The sequence below is a fragment of the Anser brachyrhynchus genome (genome assembly GCF_964034855.1).
Source record: "Anser brachyrhynchus genome assembly, chromosome: 1".
Lineage (NCBI taxonomy): Eukaryota > Metazoa > Chordata > Aves > Anseriformes > Anatidae > Anser > Anser brachyrhynchus.
The window spans coordinates 100,402,736-100,420,989 of NC_137694.1; the positions used below are offsets into that span (position 1 = coordinate 100,402,736).

General features: G+C 42.6%; 1 protein-coding gene across 2 annotated transcripts in view; it reads right to left on the reverse strand.

Moving 5' to 3' along the window:
• Positions 1–18,254, reverse strand: part of GSK3B (glycogen synthase kinase 3 beta) — a 144,780-nt gene that overhangs the window by 83,537 nt on the left and 42,989 nt on the right. For both annotated transcript variants that reach the window (XM_080572330.1, XM_080572329.1), the window contains exon 2: positions 6,063–6,256. In XM_080572330.1, coding sequence (XP_080428456.1) covers positions 6,063–6,256 — 194 coding nt within the window. The remainder of the gene's footprint in view (positions 1–6,062; positions 6,257–18,254) is intronic.

Here is an 18,254-nt window from a genome sequence, read left to right on the forward strand (position 1 = left end):
ATTTTATGATACAGACTTAAATACAACACCTACTGAAGGAGATGTTTCTGAGGTCTCTTAGGGCCATACGATTATCAGCTGGAACATCCCTGGCCATACAAGGAGCAGTACACTGCTCACTTCAAAACTTGCCAAAGGCAGGGTACAAACTGGTTTTTGCTTTTGCTAGCAATACTCGGTGTTTGTGAAAATTGGGAAATGGAACGAAATACAAACTCGTGAGCAAGAGTTTAGGTATCTATCCAGCCTCTTCAGTGCACTGTGAACAAGAAAGTGAACAAGAAAGCAATGCAACCGCAATTACAGCCAAATAACAGAATCGGCTCAGATAAGCTAGCTTTCGAGAGACAGATCCAGCGCTGCTGTAAGAAATGCTATTATCTTTGTAAACATCTCTGCTAATCTGGCTAAAGTAAGCTGGACTACAGCTACAAATTTGGCCTCCATACAAGAGTTAAAGTACAGACTTGAAGAAACACTCTGGAACTGAACACAGCCCTCCAGCTCTTCAGAACATGGAAAAATATCCTGAACACATGCCCAGGCATCTCTGATTCTGCAAATCGTATCTGATGGCCCCAGTCTTTAAAAGGGACAGCAACCCTTCAGATGGAGATAGGAAGGGCTTGAGGGATAGTTTTGAAAAGGCTTCCAGTCAAGCTCAATTATCTTCCTTCTGCCAGTTTTACAGACGTTTGTAATATTAGTTAATGTCACAGGAAAATATTTTCAGCCTTCCTTCCCCCCTTTGTGATATAAACAGAAGACATCACATTAAAGTAGTCAGAAGAGTGAACTGTTGTTCACAGTGCTCTTTCTAGCTACTTAACGAAATTAAGACATCCATTTAAAAGTGCCACCTCCATAATGGTCTTATGAACAGTGATTCATTATCCCTCAGATCTTCAAAGTAGCTAAGATGTGCAAGTCCTCAAAGACTTAGAAGAAAGGCGTTTAAATGTTATTATTTTTCATCACCATGTCTTGCCTTGGTGATTTTTCATCACATGGATGCTTCCAACTTCAACTAGGAAGTCTTTGGAAATGAGATAGCGTAAATTAAAAAAATATATTCTGTTGAGAGAAGGCCTTCATATTAATGTTTAAATATTCAGCAGTCTTTAGATGGAGATATGAGAGTGCTAGACTGGCTCACACACAAATTAACAAAAAAAAAGTACCACCTTTAATTCTGTGGAAACCTAGGCACATGACAAGAGGTCACCGAGAAACATGATCACGAGGACACCAGAGCAGGTCCAACCACTACATTGTGTTTTACCCTAATTTGAGAGTTAAAGAACTGACTGAAGATGAAGACAGTGTCCATTCTACAACTTCTGTGATCACATCCCAGTTCCTAGAAAGGCATGAAGTACTTCACCCAAACCCCGTGTGCTTGAAAGGGTCGACAGCTCTGGCACATATAGATGAAGCAACGCAGAGTCCTACATGGTATCTCAAGTTTCAGCAGCAGAGATGGCTTCTCTTCAGCTATACGTTTCATATTCTCATGGCACAGCTACAGTACATAGGAATAGGACTTGCTAAAGAAGATGGACTTGCTAAAATATTAAAAAGGGAAGATGATTCGTGCATCCTGTCTGAACCTGGCAAATGGTGACCAAACCTGCACTGAAGAGAAAATGATCTCTCCTCCTTTAAAACTTTCCAACTGGGTTTCCCAACAAGTATCAGGGAGCTGGCTGTCAAGCCCTCGTTCGTCAGTCTGTAGACAGGACTGTCTGCAGCCCAGGCTTACATACCACAGAAAAGACTTGTTTTAACTCGATCAGATCACTGTGCACAACCCTTGTCAAGAGAAATCAACTACATTAACAGTGACCTCAGTAGACTGAAGCCCTCAGAAAATGCAGCATATTTTCCAATATAACGCTGCTATCTGCTGTATCTTAAACAGCCAAGGATAATGGAGAGCCAGGGAGGGTAGCCAGGAGTGGAACCAATTAAACTTGATTTGAAGCTGGACTCACAGTGGTCTGTTAACCACTGGGATTCTGAGAGCAAAAGATACAAATCTCATTAGTCAACAGGTCCACATTTTTGTACATGCATGTCTACAGAATGACATCCTCAACCACAAGCAGAAACAAAACCTATTAAAAACTGGATCAATGTTAGATTTTTTTAACGTTTTAAACAGAAAAAGTCTCCTCAGAAGTTAACAAAACTTAAGAACCTAAACACTTAGTCATTTTTAAATGGGAATTCTTCCTCGTGGTTTTACATTTTTCATGTGAGATGCTACGATCAAAGTTGCTGTAATTAAGTTAACACAAACAGTGGATACAGAGTACTTTGAAAAATGATCTTTTTATACTTAGCAGCTTGATATATTTGAGGCCAGAACTGAAATAAAACTGTTTTTCTTTCAGAAGCATTTCAAACAGCTCACAGAAGTACACACACCCAGCAGAGAAAGAGAGAAACCAGAACCCCAACATATACTTATTTTTCCATCCTGCTGCTTTAGTGGGCTGCGAGACTCAGGTTAACATTGAAATTTTACATAATTAACAAAAAAAACAATGTGTAAATGGTCACAACATATATTATTCCCAAAGATAAACAGAAGAAAGAGCGCTGACCACTATTCAGTGGCTTTATCAACACAGGCCTTCATGTTTCAGGACTGACTGGGACCTAGTTCGATGTTCTCTCAAATAGCCAGGTCTTCCAGAGCTTGAGAAATTCAGTCAACTAAGCCAAGGGCAGATGCAGGTCGAGTGCTAGACCTAAGTAGTGACTTGAAAGGCTGCACTGCATGAGTGGTTCTTGTACAGAATGTGGCTTTCTCTTACTGCAGACTTGAGGTCCACGTCCATGAAATGTGAAGCCCAATCTAGATTGTCCGAAAAGGTGAAGAGTTCTTAATAATCCTGCATCATTTTGAGGGTGACAGCCTAGTACTAAAGCAGAAGCCTTAAGCACTGGAATCCAGATATGCAGAGTTTAGGTACTTATTCTCCATCAACAGGCAGGTATTTCTAGCAGTTCATGCATCTATCCACAGAAATCACAAAAATCAGACTAAGAATTTCCTATCTGTGCTAACACCTGCTGCTTTATTATTGACTTTTGTAGAAGTAAGAGTCAGTCGTTGCTCTCTCATCTGAAGAATATTCCAAAGAATATACCAACAAAAGCAGTGCAAGAAAATTTATGCTACCAGCTTTTTTCTCCCAAGCATCATAATTAGACTATGTCAGTTAAGGGCCTGCAGAGAGGTGTGGATGAAAGCACTTGCAAAGATTACAAATAATTTAACTGCACCTATCTTTACCAATGTTTTGTATGAAGACCTATTCTTACATATCTACAGGACAGAGGCAGAAACACAGCACTAGTCTATGAAAGACAGGACACAGCCCTTCAGAAATTCGGCCATTTGAGACCATTTATACCCAAAAGCTTGTTAACAACAACTGTCTCATGCCGTTCTTCAAGCAGAAATCTCCATTGCTTAGTCCTGTCAAACTGTTAACTTAAAATTAAATAAATAGATCTGATTTTCCATACTGACTACAGATAACCTCAACGGCCTTGCAGATGAGCGGCAGTCAGCATTTAGTCTTGTGAGCCACTCACTAAGTATGATGTAGTTGTCCAAAACGACTAAGTTTTCATGCTTAAGTAGATACCAGCTGAAGCACAAGCATACAGCTGAAAATCTCACTGATGATCTAAACTTCAGAAATTAATTTTTATACACTACTCTTTTCCTGATGCATCTCCAACACCGCGACTAGTGCAGAAGCGTCTCTAAAGCACTTCCTTTCTTCCCTCTGAAGCTGAGGAAGTTGATTTAAAACTGGCAAACAAACAACTACCAACCTTCCACTGCCTACAATAGGGTTTTCCTCATGGCTATCGAAGCAGGGGTGTCCATCAATGACAGTAAAGTGGATGCTTTCTTAAGGAACTCCAGTCACCAGAGCTGAGACCACAATGCAGGCTGCCATGCTGAGGCAGCCGCATCCCAGCTGAGGTGCACACCACAACTGAGCTCTCTGAATGGAAGCAATGGTCTGCTTCTAAGATGTGATCAAACCGTATGGGCACCAGGCATTCACAGTTCCCTGGCAAAATATTTAGTCCAGCATTCACAACCTAGATGAGATGTTCCCAAAGAGTAGCATACTCTGAAGTAATTGTATGCTATTCTTGATATAAGATACATGTCTCCAGCTTCCAAATCTGTCCAGGCAGAGGCTTTCATCCAACCTGCAGGAACGCACACCTTCAGCCAACAGAACATGCACTTCCAGATCAGAATGTAAAAAGTAAAGGGAGGACTACACTGATGAATGATGGGGAAAAACTAGGGAGCTGAAAGCAAAGGTACATGATAATGTACGGTTGGGCTAATATTCAAGACGCCTTTTTTCTTCCTAATCAATTCAAGAAACATTATGTAATAGTAAGATAGCAAAATGCCACTGAATCAACTACTAAAAGAAAACCAAAGACATTTGTTTATAAATCTGTATTAGGCATTAAAAAAAATTATCTTTTTGACACTCTACCCAACCTCAAAGTCCAGAGATTAAAAAAGCTATAAAATCAAAGACTGCGGTCCAAAGCACTAGTTGACATCCACCAAGCATGACAGGGCAAGGGAAATGTACTGGCCTTCTATCTAAAACTATACAATGGTAAGAGATGAAATAACTTCTTATAGCATGACTAGGTTTAGAGCTTCTGTTATTCTTCTACCTCTTCCATTCTTATAAAATAATCTGCTCTTACACCATACTGCACGCTTCCCCAGTACTAATTGCCTCTAACATATAATACAAGCCGGAAATAAATCTGACAGATGTAAGAACAATGCAAGAACTTTACACACCTCTCTCAATTAGAAGTTAAACAATGCCACATGATTAGGTTAATTTAAAAATAGCTTTCCTCTTCCACACTTTAGCTGATGTATCTGTGATATGCTGATGCCTGTGGTGGTGACAGCATCAATTTCAAGACTCAAGGAAGAGGCATACACTAGTTAATTCAAAACACATCAAAAGAATGATTCTGCTACCCAAACAGGATACAAATTACAAACACAACCAGTGAAGCTAGCTGGGCATTAAATGTTACTGAAAAAAATGAGACAACTGTGAAGGAGACGGTAAAAACGTCATCCACTAGCCTTCAGAAGTATTTATAAAATTTTTGCTGCCGTATGCTTCTGTAGCCATGAAAGCTACGTCCTCCAGATGCTAAAACCTGTGCCTTTGATTTCAGATGGTAAAACCAGTTACCTTTGCTATCATTCACTCTTGCACAAGTTTATCTGCTGGCTACTTAGATATAAGGGAAAGCAGTCAAGCACACCAAGCATCTAGCAGGGGAAGTAACAGTAGCAATGAGGCTGCTAATGGTCCTTAACTTTTATTTGGTTTAAGTATCACCCAGAGATGGACTTTTTGAAAAACTACTTATCGTTTAGAACAACGATTCACTAGTCTGGAAACCTTCACAACAGATCACATTTATCAATCAGATAAAGGGAAGTAACTCTCCTTGAGTCCAAACTGCCCTCAGCTCAGTATTTGTTACCTTCTTGCTTGGTCTGCGGACTTCTTGGTTTACTCAAGTACAGCCTTCTATTTTAGAGATGCAACAACCAAGAACAAAGCCCAAAGGCTTCCGTTCCTTCCAGCAGATTAATTACTAAAGACTGGAGGAGAGTCTAAGCGAGAAAAAAGTAAGTATAAGACAAGCTTTTCCCTTGTTTCCCCAGTTCATTGTCTACAGAACACAGTCTGCAACCAGGGAACAGCACCACAACATCAAATCAAGATTTTTAGCTTCCTGTTTTGCACTAATGCAAATAATAACAGCAATGACTCACTGAATTTCAAGTTAAACTATATTCCTTTATCATAAACCATCTGTTTAATCTTTAGTCTTGGAAATTTTTTTTTGTGTTTATGTGCTCCAATGAAAACAAATTAAAAAAATCAAAAAGATTGTCATCAAAGAAATGGAAAACAAGATAAGATTCACGAAAAATATTCTGAAGTTATGCATATTCTTACCTTAAATCTCTTATCCTGCAGGACTTTCTTAATGGCCACAAGCTCTCCCGAATCACAAAGTTTGGCTTGATACACAACACCAAAAGATCCATTTCCAATCACCTTGGTGTCTGTGTAGCTAACTTCTTGTGGTCGGTCTGGACCTTGTCCAGGAGTTGCCACTACTGTAGTCACTTTGCTGCCATCTTTGTCTCCTGGGAAGCAAGAGATATGAAAATAATTAAAATACATTCATAAGAAAGGTCACCAATAAGAATGGTGCAGAAAAGGGTAAAGACTTAAATCAGTATGTATATTTCAATATCACAGAGGAAGAAAAAACTATGAAAATACATAGAAAACACTGAGCATGTTTGGGGTTTTTTGACACAAAATTGCCAACAATTTTTCATTTAGATCATTGTTAACAGAAATACTCCCTTCCAGATGCAAACAGCTCAGCAATAAAATGTGCTGCATGACCAGAACAAGTACTTATTCCTACATCTGATTAACTTAAGTGGCATTACACGCAGCGTTCTTCGTATTACCAGAATCAAGCATTCCCCCGTATTTTCCCGTAACTGAAGAAACAAAACTGCCTGTACAGCCTGCAGAGCAGCAAACGGATATTTAGGCGCACACCCGGCAAGAAAAAAAAGCCAGCAGCAGTGACAAAGTGTGCTACAAACCAACCCACGCGGAATGCTTCTGCTCGCGTGCATGCAGAAGCAAAGCCTTTGCCGGGGCTGGGACAACCGAGGTGAAACGTGGGCTGGCCTCATGCGGCAGGGTCCTGCTGCCAGGAGGCTCAGCGGCAGAGCCTCCTGCAGCCCCGCGCGCAGAAAAGAAACCCTCTTGTTCAAAGTCTGGTTTTGTTTGCCATAGGACCAAAGTTTTAGCCATTTTGCAAGCGCACGCTGGTATTTATTGTCCTTTGGCTCCGATAGCTCGGGTTGCAGCTCAAATAGGCCTGCAAAGAAAAGCCAGAAGGAACCTGCTGATCCACAGCAATCATTCACCAACTCCGCATAAACTGCGCTTGAGGTGCCCATCACATCTGCTTATCAAGAAAGCTTCCTTCCACGACTTCCTCAGGGACTGTCTTCCAGTCCTTCACTGCTCATGCCTCGAGAAAGAATTTTCTAATAGGTAACCTGGATCACCTTTACTGCAGTTTAAGCCATACCTCCCCTCCTGCCCTCTCTCACCCCACTCCACCCTCAAATACAGGAAGGGCTTTTGCAAAGCCAGTTACCCCCACGGAGATGCTACTTCTCTTTGGGGACCTGTCCCACCACCGTGGGCGGCCAAAAGTAGACACTCCAGGGGGAGCTTACCTGAGCTCTGCCCAGCGAGCTCGTACCTCCTTGCGTCCGACTTGCAACACACTTGTTTGTACACCCCGGCACAATGTTTGCAGCTTTTGCAACGCAAGAACCTGGCTGACTCATGACCCGGTTGTGTGCTCAACTCCTCTCTGCGGAGCCGCCGCCTGCCCAATCCCCGTCCACTTTCCACTTACACACCTGGTTGCTCTTATCGACAGCGAATACCCTGCACTTGCCCCAGCTGAACTTCAGCCAAGGTTTCCTAACAGTATTCTGCCAGTCTGTCACATCCTTCAAACACGGAGTGACCACCATGAAGAGATCCATTTCACGGTGCTACACGGAGCTTATCTAACAAAGTGGGAAACCTGCAAGCCTGCTGAAAGACTTCACAGAAACCTGTTAAATATATCAGTCTGATTTTATCTTAAACTTCCAGTTAAGCTCTAACAACCAAACAACCGTGTTCGCCTTTCAGGGGATTGATTCCTAGCAGTTCACCATTTTCCAAGGCTGCCCATGAGAAAATCAGTTTGAAAATTTCCAAGTCAAGATGCACACATCTGCTGCTATGCCATCCCCACAAGATGCAGAAAAGTAAGTTGGGTTGACGTGATTTGCTCCTGAAAAATCCACCTTAACTGTTACTCATCTCTTATGTTATCTTTCAGAGCCTTACAAACTGTTTGCTTTTATGCATTTAACTGCTCCATGAAACAAGTATACAAATTTAAAAATAAGTAAAGCACATTACTGCAAAGGGTGACAATTATGTGCCAAGCACTGCACAGCAGGTATATCTCTTCCCCCAGAAACATTCACAAGAAGGTGAGATGCAGATTTACACATCTGAAGAGAAAACAGAGAAACGACAAAAAAGCAAAAAAAAAAAAAGGTGGGGAGGGGAGGAAGAGATGAACATCTGCTTAGAGAGGCGAAAAAAGAGAACCAGAATAAAGCTGCATGGAAAATTCACCCTCCTCTCTGATAACCGTAAGAAATACATGGAACGAAGCCAGCAAGAGAAAGAACATTAAAATTCTTTTTTTGGTAAACAAGTTGAAAGTGCAATTCTGATAACAGCCCTGCATTTTATTTGCCTGACTTTCTATCATTAGCATTCTAACTCAGCACATATAAATAGGTGACATCTGCTTTCCTGCAGCAATCCTCGTTATCTAAAAGGTAACCTCCTTGCTGTCCTCACCTGTTTTTTCCAGCTTTGCTCACAAGGCCAGAGTCTTGAGATTCCAGGTAATGAGGCTCATCCCCCACCCTCCCAAAAATCAGACTCCTGGAGTCTTAGAGGTAGAACCAAACTTGTCTCTGGCCAACACCTGAAGTGCTCCGTCTCAGATCTGCTCGAAGGGCACTCTTCAGAGCTGGAAGCCACTTCAGGATCTCCTCAACCACAAGGGCAAGCCGTGCATCTGAGGCCATGCTGGGTGATTCTTCCCCACTTGGCACTGCTGCTGCCAGGCCAGCATCTCCAGAGCCCTGGTGAGAAGTCAGTCAGCTTTACTCCATTTCCTTTAAGCACAATGGAAAACAGCTCCTAACAAAACTTGTTGAAGACATTAATTGGCTAAACCAAGAACCACTTGGTTTCTTTACCAGCACATCACAGAGCATTAAGCCTCCAAGATGTTTCTCTCCATTTCCCACTTCCAACCAACACTTCTTGTCACCCCTTCCACCAAGAAACACCCTAAGGACTCCCAACAGAATAAACCCCCTGGAGTTTCAGTTGTATTCCATTAGAGAACGGTTGAAACTGAGCGGCTGTAGAGGGAAAATTCACCTTGCACCTTTGAGAGCTTTGATCTTGCCCAGTGAACACCCACCTGGGTACTTTACAAAGCGTGCAAACAACATGTATTATTCGTATTAGTATCACAGCAGCATCCAGGGGCCCCAAGCCGGTTTTGCTGCTCGCTGGGCTACATACATACCCACGCTGTTCAGAAGACTGTACCCGGTTCAGCACGGTTATCCCAGTTTTTAGTGTCTGGACAGCAAGAATTGACTTGCCAGCCAAACAGCATACCAATGTGTTCACTCGAACAGCTCTGGGAAATAGAGTTTTAGCCCTAGCATGCCAAAAGCTACTGGAAGCATCCTCTTCCAGCAATCCTTGCTAGCTGCAAACTGGGAGTCCCAACAGCAAACACCAGGAGTCATTATACCACAGCAAGTCTTAATGAGAAGCTGAGAGTTTTCATCTCATCTGTTTTACCTTCACCTGGTTTCAGACTGTCAGACCTGGTGGCCCCAGCAGATAGGCGGGCACTGTCCAACACACAACTCTCTCACTGCCTTTGCTTGCAGAAGGTCTACAATAGAACTGCAACACAAACTTGAAAAACTAAGGAAGGAAGGAAGGACCAAGCACCAAAATACTAAACAGCTCTTCAAGCTCACATGAGAACAGTCACTACTGTTTGTCCAAAAGAAGCTGACTTCTGGTGCTGATGGCTCTAACAAAACAGCAGATTCATGTGACCGCCCAACCACCATCTAAGAAAAGCACCTTTTTAACACCCAAGATAGAAGCACAAGTAAGAACAAACAGCTATCGCTAACACACTGGTATCTGCTCTTGATACATCCAAACCCTTAAACCACTTCCCCGTGCTGTTCTCATGCTTAACATGTGAACATCAGTATTCGGGGGCGTTCTTGACAAAGAAGATAATCCAGAGGGCTGATGTGCAACTGAAAACAAAATCCAGACATTTTAATTCCCAAATGCTCTGATCTTTCCAGCTCACTTTCCATCTTCCAGCACATGATTTCTAAACAGGACAAACCACAAGAATTAGGTAAAGTTAGTGGTTTGAGAGCAGAGAATACTAATCAGTTTCTGGGAAGAAAAGAACATATTTCACTCACAAGACTACAGTTTATTAAAGCACCATAGCAAGCTCTGTTTTCCACTATCTTGGCAAAACTTTAGCATGGCTCAAGTCATCATTTTACCCAATGCCAATGCCACTTACCCTTTCAAGATGAGTATTAATTACATTTTGTGCACTCAAAAAAAGCTGAACATAGTTCCATGCTCTATTCACACAATTCACCAATTAAACCAAAATGAATTTGGATCAGTGTTGTTTTAATGAAATATTCATATTGTTTTGGAACAAGAGGCACGTTCTCAAAAAAAAAACAACACGTCAGCAAATGTTTACCCAGGTGAGACAATGGATCCTACTCCTGGACAAGCATTTCCTCACATAAATACCCCACCAGCTGCAGATTCCTATCGCCAGCTCTAAGCTGACCCTTCTGCAAGCGCACCGCACGTATACTTTTCACTAGTGCCTAAATGTAGCTGTCAGTCAATAAAATTCACTCCAACCCGTAGAGACCATGAAAGACTTCCTTTGCTATTGATCACAACTCCCACCATACATTCTAATGAATGGGCCTGGAGAACGTCCAAAATTATGTCTGTCCTACATCCCTTCAGCTGTTTAGCTTCTGACTGAGCAGTACAAATGCACATTAACTCACATATAGTCAGAGATCTATGATTCTTTACTTCTTTCAACTACATATAAACCCCGTTCCTCCTCTTTCATACGTTTGGAATGGCAGAAACAAAGAATAGGATGTTTACTTCTGCTTTCTTTGTATTTTGAATGCAACCTCAATCCTTTGTGCTGTCTACGAACTCCTCCATTTGTTCTTCCTTTTGACTTCACCTACCTCCTCTTCCTTCCTACCTCCAATTAATACACTGCTCCTTGCTAGCATGCACACAGGTCATCCCACCAGATGTTAACTAGGTTTTAGGCCTTACGTCCTAAAAGAAAGGCCTACAACAAGTTCTCTAGAGCATCTGAGGTCATGTAGCTCTGTCTCCACTTCGTTCGAATATCTTCATTGATCTGTTTTAATTCTCATTGCCACCTCCTATGAAGATATTGCTCAATATTAAGTCAATATTGATTACTTCTCCCTGAGTCTGAGGCTCCTCTGCACTCTTTCACCTTTATTTGCTGAATGTTCAATACAGTCAACCAGTTACTTCCATGGAAACCCTACACAGCAGGATGTAGCTCCTGACACGTGAAACAGGTAACAACCAGCTACTGTCACAGCTACCTATGGAGAAATGAGTGACCAGAAGGTGATGGAAGTCTATCAGAACCGCACTGGTGTTTTTCACTCATCTATAACTGAGGTCACAGGATCTGAATAATCTATTAAACAAATGCCTTAACAGAAAGCACAAGAGAAGTTATCTGCCAGGATGTGATGCAGCCCATCAGATTAAACTACAGAACAAAACACCTGGCTTCCAAAATACCTGTTAATGACATCTAAAAGAAGAAAGAGGTCTGGAAGTCCTCAGCTGCTTCATGTGTAAGCAACACATGCTTGAGGTAACATGCTGTCAGCAGCAGAAAGCACAGCTCTAGATGACAGTTTTCTAATTATTCCCCTGCACACAGTAAGGGAAATTTTGGGGAACTTCATTAACAAAGAGCAGCTGATCAAGTTGGCAGTTGTGTGTCATGATTACACTGTTCGTACATAAATAGGTAAATTTGAATGAGTAACATGGATTCCTCATGTAATTTTCTGAAAGATTAATTTCACTAAAAGTTAATCATTAAGAGCCAGGGGGAACAAGGGACAAAATCCAAAAATTTATGAACTGGTTTACTAGGCAGTTTCCCTTTTTCACCAGTGAACTGAATGAACATTACCTACTGGGAGATAACAGAAGACAGAAATAAAATTACAAGGACAGAATTAGAAAGACTCGGGGAATCAAAGCAAGGAGCCTAAAATACATTTTTAAAAAAATAAAATAAATTTACCCCAAACAAAAGGAAACCTTTGCATTTCAAAAATAGCTCAGGTCAAACCCTGAACAAAAACCCACGCGTCAATCACCACCCAGAGAAGGCAGAAGCATTCAGTAAATGCGCATACTGGTTTTGGCACAGGAAATGTCATCTGACTTCTTGACTGAAACTGAATACCGTCATAAAAGAGCCATCATCAGACGTTACTTAAGATCAGAAGAATCTCACAATTTGTATCCAAGGATTTTAGAAGAGCTAGCTGAGAAGCGGTGTTGATTTTTGAAAGCAATCAGAACACCAGGATGATTTCAAAGGCAAATATAAAAAAAATAGCCAGGTAATTATGATCCTATAAATTTGACGACAATTCCAAAGTACCACATTAGCTCATTTGATAATTAACACAGAAGCAGTAACATGGTTTATGGAGATTAGATTGTTGGGTTCCGTATTTTCAAAGAGATTACAGGCTCATTTGGAAGGGAGCAAAAAGAGCACTGATGAAAAAGCACTTCTGTAGGGTTTCTGACTTACCACCTCCTACATTAACAAAGAAATGAGTATAAGCAAAGAAGCACAATTATTAATCAAGTTACAATAAACTAGGCCATAAGTTTCAACATAACTATGATCTAAGAAGAACAAGTCGGAGGCCCCACGGGCACTAATTTTTGGCCTTCTACTTGCTACTCCTATCAACAGCCTGAAAGAAGAGCAACAAAGTTCTCAGACAGAAGCCTTAGATCTGTGCACAGAGGAAATCAATGAAAAAAGCAGCTGCCCTCCCTCCGTCAGCAGGCACAGAAGGGATCTAGGAACCGAGGCGATAGGCCATGTAGCCAAACCCAAGGAGTGCAGTCATCTGTGCTGACTTGAAAGGCACCCTGGCAAGAAGCGCGAGGAACAAACAATTGCCTAAGTGCAGCATTGCTACTGAGAACTGAAGCAATCCTTAAGATGTCCAAGCAGGGGAATATCGGCCAGGAAAAAAAACAAACAAAAAGTTCTCTCCCCTATTTGGCATCAATGCAGCGGTGTGTGCGCTCTCTTCTGGTATCTAAAATTCAGAAGTGATCACTCAAAACACTAGAGGTTCAGAAAGAAGCTGCAAACATTTTCAGAAGAGGTCAGAAAGATGCATTACTTGGAGCGAGACTTTAAGAGCTCAGTCAATTTAAGTCTGAGAGAGAAAGATGAATGAAGGTTTATCCCTAAAAGCTACCCACTTCAGGAACAGAAATTTCAGCGAGGGCTCTGGTCTGTAGGTGGGGAAGATATCACACATAATGACTAGAAATAGAAATAACAAGAATTTGGGACTGAACTGGGAAGGGAAGAAGTCAAGTAATAAGGAAATCTTTTGTCCTAAAAATTCTGAAAGTTATGGTGATTTTTGTGATTTTGGTGTTTTATTTTAGATTGGAATCTTTTCTAAAGCTTACCAGATAGCTGAGCTACAACTAGTTGGCTTGAAGTAGGAGAGGCTACAGAGGATGAACATGATGATCTCTCTAGGTCTGAAAAATGTCAGAAAGGTTCGACACTTACATAAACCAGATTTTCCTACATAGCCCAAAGGCAACGGTGGCATCGCTCAATACTGAATATGCTGCTTACCACAACAGGCAAAATCTGCTTTCAGTTTAAAGAAAAACATAGTTAAGTGACAAGTGATGAAAGGTGAAACAAGTCATTCTTTTACTTTATTGTCATTGGCCAAACGACAGCTACGATTAATTATGTGTCAATTCACTTCTGTTCAATACAGAGACAAATAATCAGGATCAATTTCAGCATCAACTGACAAGATCCTCAAAGGTCACTAAGGTTTTTAAAACACTCCATCCCAAATTCAAAGTCATCTTTGCTTTTATCAGGAGACACAGGAGTGAAGAAAAAAAAAATCACTCCACTTGCACCTAATGTGAAGTAAAGCCTTTTAGATGACAATTAATCTCAAAACCTCCCAGGAGGCAAAAGCTGTAATGCAGTGCAAAAGAACTGTTGGTCCATCTGTATTTTGCTCAACAGCTTCTAGAATGGCCATGCAAATTCAAAGTACCAAGTGCTAAATTTCTGCAGGAAACAGCTAGAAAACGTAGGAAAAAGTGGATACTCAGTAGAAGTCACTGCCTCTGTAAAACAAACTATGCCATTGCTAAAAAGTAAGTGGTAACAGCTCAGAAAGGCAAAGTGACTTTATTATAAAAAAAATGAACAAGTGTATAACAACTGATCTTTGTGTTTCGTGCCTTTTTGAGGTCAGTAGGTCACAATGAACAGAAAGAAATTGAATATACTTCCAGGAAATGGGGATAGATAATGATGTGCCTGATATATCTGCATTTGATGTAATAAACATATATAAAGCTCCATTGAGATGCAGGGACAGTTTTTCTGCTATTATTTACCCGTTGATAAAACCCTAAAATTTAACTAAGGGAACAGCATCCAGATTTACTGCATCTCAGTTCAATCATTCCAAATGCCACAGGAGTTTTAAGTCTCCCTTTAGAGGGAGTCGCATAGTGTTATAGAGGGGCCATTCAATTTACTGTCTTTGAAAGCTTAATGCTGAAGATGGTAAACAAGCCTTTAAAAAATAACACGATACTCAGCAGCTCCAGGAACATTCACATGATAGACTTGTTAAACATCTACGACAAGGTCATGTCAAGCTCTAAAGGCATTTACTTTCTACCATCTTTTAGGTCTTATCCAAGGCCAACAGAGCACAACGCTCGCCATGCAGATGTACTAGTCATCCCCAGCATAAACTGGATCCAGAACAATGTCTGAGAAAATAAAAATCTCAAGAGGAAAAAGGATGGGAAGAGCCCTGTTTGCGCTAGCTCGGACGCTTATCACTTTGGCCATCGGACAACATCTGGATCCAACCGTGGCAGGTGGGCTTACAGCAGCCGGCTGCTCAAGTCGGCCACCACCAAGTCCCAGCAGGTTGCCGTCCCACGTCTTGTAAACCAAGTAGTCGAACTCAAAAGGGATGTTTGCTTGCAGCGTTGAAGAGATAAAACATCGTACTAAAGCCTTCCTTCCTACCACTGTGTGAGCTGGTGCCCACACCTCTCCGAGGCACATTGAGATGTGCCTGTGCCAACCATCTCTGAGCGCTCCTCCTGCCATGGGAAACGCGCCGCCACCTACATGTCTAAGCAAAAGAGCTTTGTCGAGCTACAATTAACACCGAGGTGGTGGTGGTGGGGGGAACCAAACCCAGTATCTCAGGGAGCAGCACTAAGAGAAAAATTTTGTTCCATGACTAAACAAAACATTCACCTGAATGCTCGTACTTAAATTTCTGCTTTGGAAAAAATATAGAGAACATACAATTAAGGTAATCCAAACACTGGCTGCTGGTGGCGTTTCATAAGCAGTCTCGTAGTCGTTAAGAACTATTTTTAGGAGGCACTCTCTCCGCTCTCTTCTCTCCCCCACCCAGCTCACACACACACACAGACAAGCCCACTCCACAGAAGTTACTTAGCTCCATAAATCAACTTGAGACGTAGATAAGGTGATTCCACCGATTACGCAGTGAGTGCTGAAGAGATCATAGCAGCATTTGTTTTAATAATCTCAGGGCAGGTCATTCCTTCCCAAAGAGCTTAGAGATTACACACACAACTGGAGACATGAGGACAGAGACAGGGAGTATGTGGAAAGAGCACGACGGCACTGTTACCAGGAGATCATGGCCTCACTCTACCCTGTTGCTGCATAGCTAGCTGAGAAATTCAGACTAAGCTCAAGAAGCACACAGGACTAGGATTTCTTACTTGATGTTTCCTTTAGTTGTTCTTCCCTCTTACATCATCAGGGAACATGATTTAGCAAACACTACTAGCCGAAGACGACTAGCGCAGTTCAGCTGACACGTAATAACTTATAACACCCCTGTAACCGAGCCCTGACAGGGCACCGGAGAACCCCAAGTTACAAACGGATCGTATTTACCCACTTGCTCGTGCCATTCAACAGTTGACCCTCAACAAGTCTATTAGCAGTGTTCAGCGTGGCTGACACGGTAAATCCGTCACGGGGCGCCCACTCACACTCACTTTCAGAGCATTGGCAGAGGCTCTGAACCTCCCCACTCTTCCCTGAAAGACTTAGCAAATGATAAATAGCACACATCTTCTGGGAATTCCTGAAAGACCTACCATCTTCCCCTCTACATACCTGGTATGAACTGTGAACCTTTGGCAGTAATAGCTCCCTGTAAACTGCTTAAGTAGGAGGCTCGCTTCTTGCCGCAGGCTCTTCTAGATATATTTTAACTGCATTTGTTGTAAGCATTTGATTCTGATTAAATGCAGGTATGTCACCTAGCCAAATACATCTGTGATCCCTGAGAACAGGCATCATCATAATTTGTTTGTTTTCCCCTTTTCATTACCCCTCAGCATCCATTAAAAGGTTTCTAATGCACAAGGCTGTACCGCTAAGCAAAAACCCCAGCAGAGCTGTCTGCAGTAGCTGCGAGTTACCAGGACCCTTTCTACTACACACTCACATGAATTAAAAGCATCTTAACGCGTCTTAGAGGCAGTCCCCGTTCCTCTGCTGGGGGTTTACATAAGAAATATTTCAATCATGTTTGTTACAGCAGTGCTTACGTACCAGCCATGAATCGGACCCCACCGTGCTGGGCACAGCAGCGGCAATAAGACAGCTCCTGCCCCAGCGTGCCTGCAGCCTGGCCGACAGAGCAGACAGACAGACAGACGGACCTAGGCTGAGGCGGTAGATCTCACAGAGGAAATGATATAATGGCCAGTTGTCACAGGCCACAGTTATTTGAGAAGGAAGGAAGGAAGAAAAGACCTAAAACGAGATAGGCTAAAAAAGGAAGAAAAAAAGTGAAGGTAAAGAGCAGCCAAAAAAAAAAAAAAGAAAAACCTAAAAGCCAAAAACATTAGAACCGCATTAACAAGAGACAATTGGAAGGAAGCAGAAGCAGGAACAGAGACCCAAGGAGAGAAAAGAAATGGGAGCAGGAGTGGCGTAAGGACACCAGGCAGAGCCCCCGGAGCAAGGGAGCTCCCCAGAGCGCTGGCTGCCGCTGCTGCCACAGGCAGCCCGGGCACCAGGGCCCTCAGGTGCTCCCTGCAGCCCTGCCAGGCCGGGGGCTGTGGAGGAAGGAGCGGGGCAGGCAGAGGAGGGAGCCCAGGCAGGCGGAAGAAGGAGCAGGGCAGAACGCAGGTGGTTCTGCCGCTGCTCCAGTCTCTGCAGCAGCGTCCCTCTTATTGCACAGCTGCGGTTGTCTGCCACAGCATCCGATCCTCGTCACAAGCCTGCACCAACAAACCTCAATTTATTTTTCTTTTACATCTTCAAGACAGCTATTTCTTTCTTTATCAAAGAACATCGGCAGCCTTGAAAACCCAGGTGCAATGAAAAGCAGCATCAGCTTGAGCCTGCAGACCCTTCACAGGAAGGCAAAGCACCAAGCTCTTCCCCCAGCCAGCCCCAGCTTTTTCATTTTGCAAAACCTCTCTTTTTCCAAGTACCCCACAATTTGGTTTCTGCCCAGCTAGGACTTGGGATGTTTTCTTTCTCTCCAACATTACCCAAACCGGGAGGGTAATACAGTCCCGTAAAGCCAGGAAACAGCACCGCAGAAGCAGAGACCAACCTATAGAGTGAATCAGACTCAGGGTAAAATCACAGTGAGAAACAGATCGTCTGGAAAGCGATACAGCAGCCAAAATCCAAACAGAAAGACAGATGAAGCCAGTTATGAAAGGCATTCATTTGATACCTTTTAACTCTGTAGGAGGAGTAAGAAAACGGCCAGCTGTTCAGAACTAACATCCATCGTGGGTGGCAAGTGCAGTGGAAAAAGAGTGAAAAAGCAAAGCGAACAAGGAGCTAATCTGAATTCCCCGTGCCGAACTGTGACCCGCAGCTGAACGCCATCCCAAGAGTTAAAGGGACGCTGACGTTACTGTCATTTCTGCAGGGAGCGACATCAAGCCACGCAGCGCTGCATGGCTCCTGCTGCACGATGCAGACCAGCCCCAAGAGACCGCCCAGCCTCG